Raw genomic sequence first — 13,071 nt, forward strand, 5'->3', positions numbered from 1 at the left:
GGGTCAGGAAAAAATCATGGTGTGGGTTAAAATGAAAAAGAAAGTGGCAAACACATAAGCCGTGAGCCTGCTCCGCCTCAAGCCTTTCCCAGCTTTACCATCAAGGCAGAAATACGCCCGCCGGTTGGTTTCTGGAGAAAACACAGGTCAACAGACAGAGCACACGGCCTTAATAAAGCGGTTACAAGATAAAACACAAAGTACCTGCCTGAACATCTCACTTCACTAACATCTCACTACAGCAACATGAGCTGCTGTGTATCAACAGTGCTCGGCTGAGAAGACATGCATGCAGGCTGAAATTCAACCGAGCTTTTCTGTTGGGAGATGCAGTGACATAAACCAATAGTGTGTATGAAAAATAATAACCTAACATGAAATCTAATTCAAAAGCACATGCTCCATGCCCAGCGCTGTCAGTCCTTACAACTTGGTGCAGGTGATGGCAGGAAACATCAGATTGATACTAAATAGATCAAAACACCCAGCAGTACCAGGTAGCAAGCAGTGTAGTCAGATTGGAACCAGAACAGCACATTTTCAAATCATGGGCACACTCCAGGCCCTCAGGGGCTTGTGCATCAAGAACATGTTCCTGACAATTAGCACTTGACACGTAAATGCACGAATTGGGTACAAATGAAAAACAAAGAAACAAACAAGTTCCTACTGGTACTTAGATGAAGGTGCAGTGAAAGAGAAGAAGACTATGGGGAGCAAGGGAGAAACAACTGGGTATTTCAGAATAAAGACAAAATAAATTCTTTTTTTTTTGTATATACTAGGCATCTACAGGGTACTAGGAAACAAAATTGAAGTTTTGGGAAAGTTGTGTTAACGACACTAATATTCTGTGGAACCTATAAAGTAGCAATTTAAATGTGAACCTGCCATGAACTCTTTACAAGTAAAGACTGGTGGCTTTTAACTGTTCTGTCTCTAAGTCTTTCTTGTGAGTTTGTGTTCAGAACCAATACAACTAATGCCAGTTGCAGTACAGGTATTTCAGTGTGTTTTTACAATTTTACCATCCATATGTTTCTCATGACACTATTTCAAATAGTTTTGTAAAAAATAAAGTGCATTTTTATTACATTCCAGTTGCATCAAAAACCTTCTGGCCCAGAGACTGATCAGCTGCTTGACAAAATATTCCTTTATTTAGTTATTTTTAAAATGCAGATGTCTTAACATTAGGAAATCTATCAGCAGTCAATAGTTGTTTGAGAACACGGGGACATCAAGTTTGACTTTCAGATATTAAATTTCTAATTTTCCAGAACAAGAAATATAATGAAAAAAAAAGTTCTTGAGTTTGTTTAGCTGAACCTTCTTACTGGATGATAAAATCACCCCCAGGATGTGCCGACTATTATAAAAATGTTTGTCAATACAGCTGATTATCCCACATCTACGTTACACTCTCTAGACAAACATTGAAGGCCACCAGTCCCATTGGGCTTTAACTAGTGTTCTCTTCACAGTCCTACACTACACTAGAGCTCTACACTATAATGTCAAAAGGGAGTAGCTGTTTGACATTTAAAAAAATGTTTACACATGTGGGTGTTGGTGCTGTGTAAGCATTTCTTTCTGCTGTCAGCTCAGTTTCAGTTTCTCAGTTCCTGTTTCCAGCGTACCCTCAGTTAATTTGGCTTAGACTTGCAACCCATGCCAGTAAATCGATATATTTTCAATTTTGTCAATAAAAACTCGTCTGCCTGAACTATATGTTTTTGGGTCCTTCACCAGGTGCCTTGCACTCACTCCTGACAGCCTATCACATTGTGTATTTAATTACTTACCAAGTAACTAATGTAACATGCAGAGCTAATATTCAGTTAAGTGTGTTTGTCAGACTTAAGGTTGGTTTCTGGCCTGAGACCAAAATGGATGTTGAAGTAAAAGTGCTGCTCCTTCCCCTACAAACTCTGTTACAGATATTAAAAACCAGAAAGACAACTTCATTTTCAGTTGCATCACCCTTTATATCAAACCACAGCGGGGGAAGCAGAATCAAAAAGGTTGTGGTTAGGGTGGAGGAGCTTAACAAATAAATAGACAGAATAAGAACACAGCGTACAGAGACAGAAAACCTGAACCTGCAGCTAAAAGACAAAGAGGTACTAAAAACAGCCTCCATCTGAAGGTACAAGTAAGAACTTTACTCATCTTTCCTCATGGTATGACAATTGATGTTCCAAACACCTTACATGTAATAATGTATGCAAGATAATACTAGACAAAGTTAAACGTTAACAAGCTTTTTGGATGCAAATAAAAACTTTTCTTTTGAGATTTTATTCTGCTTCTTTTTCCAGACAGTTTCTACAGAGTGATCATGGCTGAGTACAAGATAGAGGTGACAACAGGTGACATGCAATATGCAGGAACATGGGACCACATATATGTCACCTTAATTGGAGCTGAAGGGCAGAGTGAGAGAACTGAGTTGGACAACTATGGCTTTGACTTTTCAACTGGAACAGTAAGTTAAATCCAGTTGAACATCGCTCATATAGTGATTTTTTAAATAAGGTCTGGGATAATGTAATGGCTTTTGTTTGTGCATTAATTCATGTTGGGGCAGTATCCATCTCTATCGAATAAGTAATTGGTGTACATTGCATATACCTTTATTTAATTCACGACAATTATTTATACATAACAAATAGCATCATCATGCAGACATCTAGTTAGCATTTAACATTTTAATTCAAGGGTTGTGCAGCACAGAAACAAATTTTCTGAGTTTGTTTAACACAGTCTTTTGGACACTCTTAGCAAATTTAATCCACAATTCTAAATTTACTATATAAAATATCTGGGTGAGTTCAAGTTTAAATTTGGTATTTCATACGGTAAACCACACAAATTTTACGAGTTGTCCAATTCCTCCTCTAATGGCACTTTATGGTTATGGTGCGACAGCCACGTGATAGGTTTAAATTCAGTGGTCTGAGTTAGAGACTAACCGAGGGATGTAAAACATATAGCCTGTGGACCAGAACTAACCCACCAATGGGTCCAATCCAGCTCAATGGATGGATTTGCAAACATGATATTGATGCACGTGTAAAGTAAGTAAATAAGATTTATTTATACAGCTATAATTATTTTATTTTACAGACATAGATCACAAAGTGCTTCACAAGGGCATTATGTAAAATACAGGAAAGAAAACATAGAAAGGTTCCCTCTTTTAGGAACGGCTTCCCATCTTCTCAACAAGATGAGGTGACTACCTGAGCCATGTAATTAAAAGTGCAAAACTATTTGCACAGTACATCATGTGCAGACTATACAGAGCTAGTTCCAACAAGTTATCCAAATGACTGTCTAAACAGGTGTGTCCTTAGTTGGCTGTTCAAAATAACCACAGAGTCAGCACACTGTAAGGGTGCAGGCAGAGCATTCCAAAATTGACACTGCAGTCTCAAAAAATTTCAACTGGATATGTGGCCAGTAGCCAGTGAAGTGATTTTAGTACAGGGGTAATATAAGAGCATCTATTTGATTTAGTTAGTAGTCTTGCAGCAGCATCCTGGGTTGCTCGCAGAGCAGACATACTAAGTGAGTTGAAAAGTGCATTACAGTAGTCGGTGCAAGATGAGATAAAGGCATGTATAATCATTTCCAGTTGTGAAGGCTAAGAGGTGTCAGGTATCAGGATCAAGGTCTACAGTGAGTAGCCTACTTCATGTAAAATGCTGCTAAAAAAACAAACACTGAATACTTACTGTGGTCACATTTAAAGATACTGAACATTGCACAAAATATTGTCAATCAGCAGCATCAGTATAAAAGAATCTGTATCAGACATTTGTCTTAAAATAATATTGGTGGAACCATATTGACTTGTAAATGGTTCGTAGGGCAGGGGATAACTTGCCCTGCTTTCTCAATAGCTTCCGTTTAAGTTTGGGGCAGTGATGCCAGCATTGCCACACAGGGGTGGAAAAGTATGGAGAAATACACATGTAACGACAGTGAGTAGCAGACTTCCTGATCGTGGATAAACTGAGACTTACTGCTGACGCTGCACTTATTTTGCTTGAGACATCTCATGCTGTTCCTCATCTGTATTGTAAACTGTAAACTGTAAATTGTAAACTTGTACTTCTTAAAAGTAAGAGAGAAAAAAGTTATGTCTAGGTTATTATGCGATAATTTTACTGGTCCGGCCACCTTGAGGTCAAGTTGGGCTTATGTTCTAATATAGGCATCAAAAGAGTAAATACTTTGGGTTACACTGTAACATAGATGTTGAACTACACAATATTGTATTTGTCTAAATCTATATTAATCCTTATTTTAAGACAGGGACCTACACCATGAAAACCAGTTCGTCTCTGGGGAAACTTCTGCTGGTCAAAGTGGAGAAAGACCCGTTTTTGATTCTCCCAGAAGATGAGTGGTACTTCTCCAAAATAGTGGTGACGACTCCGGAAGGAGAAGCCATTCTTTTCCCCTGTTACAGATGGATCTCCAGGGGAGAACTGGTGGAGCTGAGAGGAGGGAAAGGTCTGCCTCAAATTTCCAGAATAATCTATATATTGATAATAATTATTTAGGCTTATGGATATCAATTTTTATGTTCTTTTCTTGCTTTAGCCATGAAGGGTTGTGAGGAGGACCACCCCCTGTTGATTGACCACCGGAAAAAAGAGCTCACACTTAAAAAGAGCTTGTACCAGTAAGTTTTAACGTGTGCAGTACAGCACGTACATAGAGCTGCTGTGATGATCTTAGAAGTTTATCTGGAAAAATGTCTCACATTCTTTCCTGTAACTTTGTTTGGTTTTTCAGATGGAAGATTATGGCTGATGGACTACCCCAAATCATCCATTTTGATGATCCAACTGAGATCCCACCTGACTTTCGTTTCTCTAAGTCCAAGATATCTGAACAAACTTATTCAAAAATGATAATGTGAGTCTACACACACATATACGATGGACAAAATCAGGTTACAACTAAGTCATACTCTCCATGTTTTGAGGCTTTTTTTTAATTTATTTTTTTAAACTCTTTCTTACTTCAGCGGTCTTGAACTGAAGTTGAAGGGGCTGGTTGGATCTAATGAAAAGTGGGAAAGCATTGAAGACATGAAAAAAATCTTCTGCTGCAAAAAGACGCCAATGTCAGGTAGATTGTTTTCCCATTTTCCAGTTCTCCAGCATAAATTATCACAACAATGTCACTGTCATAGTTTCATACCAACACATAGATACAGATGTTCCTGTTGGATAAAACAATATGTTGTTGTATAAAGTCGAAACCTTTCAGGAACAAACCAATCTTGTTTTAAGTTAAATGACCATGATCATCATGTTTTTATTCAAAACCAAACAAAGAAAAACATTTATTTATATTTTCTATTTGCTGTTCTTCCAGAGTATGTTACAGAGCACTGGAAGGAAGACGACTTTTATGGATCCCAGTTTCTGAACGGAGTCAACCCCAATGTGATCAAGCACTGCTTAGAGCTTCCCCCAAACTTTCCAGTCACAGAGGAGATGGTGAAGCCGTTCCTGGCAGAGGGAACCTCTCTGCAGAAGGAAATGGAGGTATGAAGGAACAGTGGCTTTAAATGGCTCCTGATCTTTGCTTTTGGGAAGACTTGTGAGTTTAAGAGTGTACATATGTCACAATGGAAAGTCCCTGAATCATATTGCCATGATTTACTACAAATCTGTGATACCTCTTGATGTCACAGTCCTTCTTTTCTGTCTTTCCCCCCCATATAGAAAGGCAACATATTCCTCTATGACCAGAAGAGGATGAATGGAATAACCCCCAGAACCTATAATGGTGAACCTCTGCACGTGACTGCTGGTCTCTGTTTACTCTACATGAACCCAGAAAACAAACTGATGCCAATAGCAATACAGGTATTTAAATGACAGAGCAAATCAGTGACAGTATTTATACTGTGTAAACTTAAGTAAAATCAGTGATCTAGTCACATACTAATATTACATTCCATTGTACATTAGTATGTTTCAGAGGACCTGGTGCACTATTTTAAAATATAAAAATTAAGTATGTTTTTATCACATTTCAGCTGCACCAACAACCCTCTGAGCAGAACCCCATCTTTCTGCCCAGTGACCCAGAGACTGACTGGCTGCTGGCCAAGATGTTCATCAAAAATGCAGATTTCATGGATCATCAAGCCGTTCATCACTTCATGAACACTCACTTTCTGGCTGAGGTCTATACTGTTGCCGCTCTCCGCAGCTTCTCTGTGATTCACCCCCTCTATAAGGTAAAATAACAAAGCTAAGGTCACAGTGCTGGTGCACTTTATTCTATTCATTTGACCTGAACTGATGATCCAACTTTTTATTGATTGATTTCTCAGGTACTTTTTGGGGCGTTTTATGTCTCTATTGTACAGTTGATAGTCGCTATCTCAGTATATTCACATAACATATAACCAGAGTTGGGTAAGGGTTACTTTAAAAGTAATCAAAGTACTTTACTGCATTACTTTTGTTAAAAGCAACCAGTTACTTTACTGTGTTGGACCACAGGGCGCTTAGCCTACATTTTTTGTCTCCAAAATTAAAGTTATGGACCACTTGCCCTTCACTGAGATCCAATTCACCAGTCACAGCCGTCACTTTGACCAGTAGAAACACAGAACAATCTGCTGCCATAGACAACTGTATGACAACAACACCCCAGCATTTTTAATATTTCCTCTAGCGATGTTACCACACAGAGTAAAAGGGGGAAATGATAATGTGAAACAGCAGAGGCACTTTGTCAACCCGCTGAGTACTGTCATTAGCATCAAGCTAGCAAACAATGTTACATCCTCATAATAGAGACAGACTTAAAGTAATAACATGATCAAATAGTGGCGGGGCTTTTACTCACCACAACTGCAGAGGCTACCAGCTTCATTTGAAACAGACTACATTATAGACGGTCCATTATTTATTAATCCCTCTGTCTTTATATATTTACTTTGTCTTTATAAAGTTAACATATTGCGCCATCATTTCAAACTCAACACTTCCTGAATTCCTTTCAGATTAAAAGCCCCTTATAATCTCAGCTGAGAGAATCCCTCCATTTTCTAAATAGGCTTTTATTGTGAAACATTTGTAGGAACTCGGTTGTGGAGGATACAGTAACTTGAATGTTTACATACGGCACTTCAAATAGAGCTCCTGCCACCTGCTGACGCTTTTAGGTGACTACAACAACATTTCGGCCTCACACATGAACAGACACAGTGACTGAAATAATAGTAAAAGTAATAAAAATAGGACAAGAATAACCCGATGACATCACACACATCGTGAAAGACGACCAGGAATAATTGGTGAGTACCATCGTGTAGTGTGTCATGTCTGTCGGCCAAGTCACGGCACGATTTAATGACTCCACAATCGTGTAATGTGACATAGTGACTTTCAGAACAGGCAGAAAAGTCGTGTAGTGTGTACCAGGCATAATGCAAGTCCTGAGTCATGGAAGTAACGGAAGTAACTGATGGCTTGTTTGAAAATGTACTCAAGTATTTGATTACTTAAACAGCAAACTAACGGGGCGTAGGTGGCTTAGTGGTAGAGCAGGCGCCCCAGCGGCCCAGGTGCCCAAAGTACTTTTTACAGTAACGAGTAACCTAACGTGTTAGTTTGCTGGTTTTTTTTTGTTTTCGTTTTTTAAGATATTTTTTTACCCAACTCTGCATATAACGTCAATTTCAAAAGAATATCTTACATTAACTAATGCACAAACAATAAATAAGTAATTAAGCAATAAGCCAGGAGAGGCCTTTCAATATTCTTCCCTCTGTCTGTACAGCTGCTGGTTCCACACTTCCGATACACTCTCTACCTAAATACTAGAGGCCGCAAAGCTCTTTTTGGACCTGATGGGGTTTTGAGTATGGTATGGTTCTTTAAAATATACATTTCTGAATAAATTATTATTGTATTATATCATATTGCACCATTGCAAAACTACGTTTTAGTCTGTAATGTTTTAACAAGGTAGCCTTCTTTTTTACTTCAAGAAACGTGTCTGATGGTAAATATCTGTGTATTATTGATATATTAGAGTTCACTTGGCTATGATGGACTGCGGGAGCTCATGAGAAGGGCTCACTCTGAAACAACCTACAGCTCCCTCTGCCTGCCAGAGAACATCACTGCACGAGGACTGGAGTCCATACCCAACTTCTACTACAGAGATGATGGCCTGAAGCTGTGGAACATCATCAACAGGTTACCTTTAAACAAATATTGCAACAGTCCATAGGGATTTATTTTTACAAGCAACAGCTTGGAGGCTCTCTGTCTTTTTCACATAAAAGTGTAACTTTCTAAAATAAAATTGTTCTGTGCTCACCAGCTTTGTGAAGGCAGTGGTGGAGTACTTCTACCCCTCAGACAGTGAGGTGCTTAAAGACACTGAGCTCCAGGATTGGATCAGTGAGATATTTACACATGGCTTCTTAGGAAACAAAGCTTCAGGTATTTATCCCTTATTCTGAAATCATTTGTTAACACAGTTTATATATAAAAACTTCATAGTAGCCAGTAATATTTTACAGTTTTCAAACAACAAAGTTCAGGTATTTATCCCAAGCTCTAAAGTAATTTTGAAATACTAATATATGAGTTACTGTGCTGTCAACAGGGTTTCCAGCAGGCTTTCAGACTGTCCAGGAAGTGATCAAGTTCATCACCATGGTGATCTTCACAGTGACGGTTCAACATGCTGCAGTACACAATGGGGAGGTAAATAGTTGGGACAATAAAATATGTATTGATGTCTGATCAACTATCGAGCTTGATATAACACTTAATGTGTGGGGTGGGGGGGTTTGGTGGGTTGTATTATAAATTTTGAAAACTTTGGTGATGTGCTCCTTGTAACTTATCTGTGATACTCTGGTCTGTTTTGCACAAACACCACCAATAAAAATGTTGAAATGTAATGATTCACTTTAGCAGGGTATTGGCTGAACATTGCAAATGTTGCAATTCCCATGTAGATTAACATCCCTTTGTTGTAATGTGTAACATTAGATTTAATTTAGATGAAAAAAATGATACATATTAAAGTTTCTTTCATAATTTAGTTTGATTACCAGTCCTGGACGCCTAATGGCTCGCTGCTGCTGCACAAAGCTCCTCCGACCACTAAGGGGCAGTCAAGCAAGGAGACAATTTTGGAGACCCTCCAAAATGTTGGCGAGACAGTGAAATTTGCAGCATTGACTTGGTTGCTTTCAGACAAGTACACAGATGTTGTAAGTTTAATGCTAATGAATACCTACAGCAGCATCATTATGGCCTATCAACATTTTGAAAATACTTTGTTTTTTAAACCACAAACTGCTGACAGTCTCAATTTGTCTTGTTTTTGTCATTTTGGCAGGTTACCTTGGGTTCATACCCTGAAGAACGATTCAATGAGCCTGCCCCTAAGCAGATGATGAAGAAATTTCAAGCAGAGCTGTCCTCCCTCAGTGAAGCAATTACAACAAGAAACTCACAGCTTGAAGTACCCTACACATATCTGAACCCTACTCAGATAGAAAACAGTGTAACTGTTTGAGAAAGTCTGAAGGAGCCATTCTGCATGAAACAATGGCACCATGCATTTCTCAAAACCTGTCTTGCATGTCGGGAGGTGTGTTATACTTTGCATGTGGTAAATACAATAGGTGAGGTGTTAGAGCCAGTTAGTGAGGTGTTGCATGCTGGGACAAAAGGACAATGTATATTTTGGGTATGTCATGATGAGCTGGTCTGTGGTATGCTAACAATGTTGATATGGTGTTATCTGAATCAGTTACCAATAAAAAACCTTACCAGTTCCTACTGGTACTTATATGCAAGTAAGTGAAAGACGATAACACTATGGGGAACAGGGGAATAATAACTGTTCTTTAAAAGAAACACATAATACTCTTTTTTGTAATGCTGGTAATCTACTGGGTATAGTACTGGGAAACAAAAAATAAGTTTGGGGTAAAGGGTTTAACGTGTAGGCCTATATTCTGTGGAACCTATTGTTGGGATCACTGGACTCCACAGTTGATGTATTTGTGCAACTCTAAACTGGACATAAAAGCACGTCCTGTAAGTTCAGCCCACTCAAAATGGCAGCTGAAGCCCCTTTGTTCTTGAGACAAAAGAAAATCAACTCAGTTTCCCACAGTCCTCCAAGTTTTTGCACCTAGGCCATTTTTCATTCTACTGGTCACTATGGCAAGTGGCCCACATCGTCATCTGGTCAATACAAGGGGAAAGTGTCCATTATTCTTTCTCCTAAGACCTCCACAGAGGAGAGTCATTGGTACTACAGGGCCATTCTGCCCTTCCTCTGCTTTTTGTCACCTTCCTGCATGCTCACAGCAGAAATGACTCTTCTCATTGAAATGCTGTCTGAATGTGGCCCGCTCCAGGCAGACACAGTGCACCAGCAGCCAGACATAAAGTATGACAGATAACTTTTAAGCAAAGGAGCAACAAAGCCAAGTTAGTGCTGAGCTGCTGGAATACAGCAAATGACTACATCATAAACCACAATTCTTCCCAGCCAGGCTTTGCCGAAACTGAGTTGATGTTAGTAGGCTAATTCTTTAAACAGACACAGACTCTTGCATACAACTAAACATTCTTTGTACTAACTTGGAACCTTTATACAACATGTATCATATATATATATATATATATATATATATATATATACATATATAAAATTCAATTTGGTCAAGACTGCTTTCAAAAATAACTACACTCAGAGAGGGAACCCAAAGTTCCAGCCTTGCACGTCTTCCATTCTGATCAACCACATGTGGTGAAGCAGAACCTCTCCCTCTCTCCCTCTCTCTCTCACTCACTCACTCACTCACTCACTCACTCACTCACTCACTCACTCACTCACTCACTCACTCACTCACTCACTCACTCACTCACTCACTCACTCACTCACTCANCACACACACACACACACACACACACACACACACACACACACACACACACACACACACACACACCATTTTGTGTGAGGCTTTTTGAAAGGGTGATTGAGATTGTACAGTAGGTCTGTGTGATTTATTTTTGCTTTGCTATAGGGTGAATAAACACTTCTGAAATATACATGCTGTCTATTTAATATTGTACAAAACTGAAACATGAATCAACCTGTGCTGTGTCAAGAATTTCTAAATCCTACAATCTTTACTGTTGATATGGTATTTTTGGTTATTATCTAAATTATTAATCAGAGTTCAAAACTGAAAGTTTAGTTTACTATATTTCATGAGCCTGAGTTAATTAAGTGGCTATAATTTTCCTTTTTCAGAAGGTGGTGCCCCATGAATTAAACATATCATTATATAAATGATTATTTTTAATATTCATTCATTATTTCTGATATCCATTTTAACACGTTTAACCAGGAGTTACAAACATTACAAAGTGATTATGGTACAAAACTTTCAGAGTTATGATATGCCACCAAAACTGCAGGGTAGAATAAGGTCAGATAAAGGGCTTTGATTAGTAATATAGGACACAGCAAAAATATGGATTACAGCCTCAGAACAATGACGGGGTACACAGGAGTAGCATACCGTACAGTATAACTATTATAACGCACTAAGACTGTGCACTCTTGGCAGAGGTACGTTCTCTGAGAGCTTTCTAGTATTTGCTCTTACCATAGAATTTCAAACACAAAAAACTAAGAATTTCAAACACAAAAGTGACCAGCTAATCTTCATAAATGCAGAGATATCACTCACTGGGCAAGCAGCCTGTCTCCGACGCGCTAAACAGTGTTGGAGAAACACTGATTTTAACATGAAACTGCTTTACTCAGTGTTTTTAAATGGTTTTAATCAAGTGGTCAGTTTGTTCTGGAGAAGAGAGACCTCTGCGGATGATGCAGCTTCCACTAAAAATCTCCTAACCACCGAAGGAATTCCAACCGGGAAAAGTTTCAGCTAGTTGCAATCTGCAAGCCTCACCACTAGATGACACTAAATCCCTCTGAAACATACACACTGCTCCTTTAAAAAATATACTATAATAAAATAAAATAATACAGGAAATGTCTTTAGTAGCAGTCTTTGTAAATTTGGTCAAATTTATCAACACAAGAAGCATGAGAAGACATGAGTGCTTAGGTTCATTGTGACTGGGATGACTTCATGACTGAGTCAAATGCATTGACAAAGTGCTGTGTTGGTATTGTAATACCTACTTAAATCTTGCCCCTGACAAATACCTCCCATATAACAATAATAAAAAACTAATACTAACACTTAGAAAAACTAAAATTTAACTTTTTTTTTTTCTTCGATAAAAACTAATTTGAAATGAGCAAACCCACTTTGGAAATGACAAAAACTAAACTGAATTGAAAACAAAAATTAAAACCACATTAAAAATAATAGCAAACTGATAGAAAATACAAACCATGATAACTCTGATAAATACAGAAAATAGTAATACTATCACAAGTTAGGTGGGTTTGGCAGATAAAGCAACTCAGAGCAGGTGAGTTGTCAGTAATGTTAAGAATGTTGGGGGTGAGTGTACAGCATCTCTGATCCTGTTATTTAAGTAACTGGTTAGAGTTAGTGCAGTGTTGGTAAAGGCACTACACTATGCACCATAGTTTTCTACCATGTATTTTGGGGTTAAATGTGTAATTATTGCAGTAAACATGTGTGAAAGAGTCAGATAACAAGATATAAGTAGTAACAATGAGCATAAGTGTGTCAGATTAAGATGCGCAAACAGTTTCAAGCACAACAACCCTACTACAGTCCATGATGTGTTTCTAATGTGACCAGCTGGTAGACTGATTCATCATACTGAAATAATATTCACTAATGTGTTTCTTCTTAGATATCAGGTTGTTGTTTTTGTTGTTGTTGTTTGGCTTGAAGCTACAATGGATGGTTGAGTGCAACTGCTGCTCTGACCCCTCACCCTACAGCTACATGTGTAGACACAAAAACCATAAGTACAACTTTGTTAACAATTACTTGACCTGTCGTGTGAAAGCACAGTGGGGGATGTG

The 13,071-nt window shown here is 38.4% G+C and overlaps 1 protein-coding gene across 2 annotated transcripts; it reads left to right on the forward strand.

Moving 5' to 3' along the window:
• Positions 1 to 2,010: 2,010 nt before the first annotated feature.
• LOC126398431 (hydroperoxide isomerase ALOXE3-like) lies at positions 2,011 to 10,632 on the forward strand. 2 transcript variants are annotated; one of them, XM_050057769.1, is made up of 15 exons: positions 2,011 to 2,149; positions 2,322 to 2,488; positions 4,320 to 4,524; positions 4,615 to 4,696; positions 4,810 to 4,932; positions 5,045 to 5,148; positions 5,398 to 5,570; positions 5,751 to 5,894; positions 6,068 to 6,271; positions 7,825 to 7,911; positions 8,080 to 8,246; positions 8,374 to 8,495; positions 8,662 to 8,762; positions 9,107 to 9,277; positions 9,406 to 10,632. In XM_050057769.1, exons 2-15 carry the CDS (start codon positions 2,342 to 2,344, stop codon positions 9,583 to 9,585), a joined length of 2,010 nt encoding a protein of 669 aa, XP_049913726.1. In that variant the 5' UTR covers positions 2,011 to 2,149; positions 2,322 to 2,341; the 3' UTR covers positions 9,586 to 10,632. The 2 variants fall into 2 exon arrangements, with proteins under 2 accessions (XP_049913726.1, XP_049913727.1); XM_050057770.1 differs by having other exon boundaries at positions 2,091 to 2,155.
• Positions 10,633 to 13,071: the final 2,439 nt, after the last annotated feature.

Source organism: Epinephelus moara, chromosome 12 (genome assembly GCF_006386435.1).
Source record: "Epinephelus moara isolate mb chromosome 12, YSFRI_EMoa_1.0, whole genome shotgun sequence".
NCBI classification, from domain to species: domain Eukaryota; kingdom Metazoa; phylum Chordata; class Actinopteri; order Perciformes; family Serranidae; genus Epinephelus; species Epinephelus moara.

Bases quoted from the DNA above. Each gene is read 5' to 3' on its own strand.
- LOC126398431 (XM_050057769.1), top strand. From the start codon at position 2,342: ATGGCTGAGTACAAGATAGAGGTGACAACAGGTGACATGCAATATGCA. The intron at 8,763-9,106 runs GTAAATAGTTGG...TTCATAATTTAG, and splicing joins CTGCAGTACACAATGGGGAG to TTTGATTACCAGTCCTGGAC. The intron at 9,278-9,405 runs GTAAGTTTAATG...TCATTTTGGCAG, and splicing joins CAGACAAGTACACAGATGTT to GTTACCTTGGGTTCATACCC.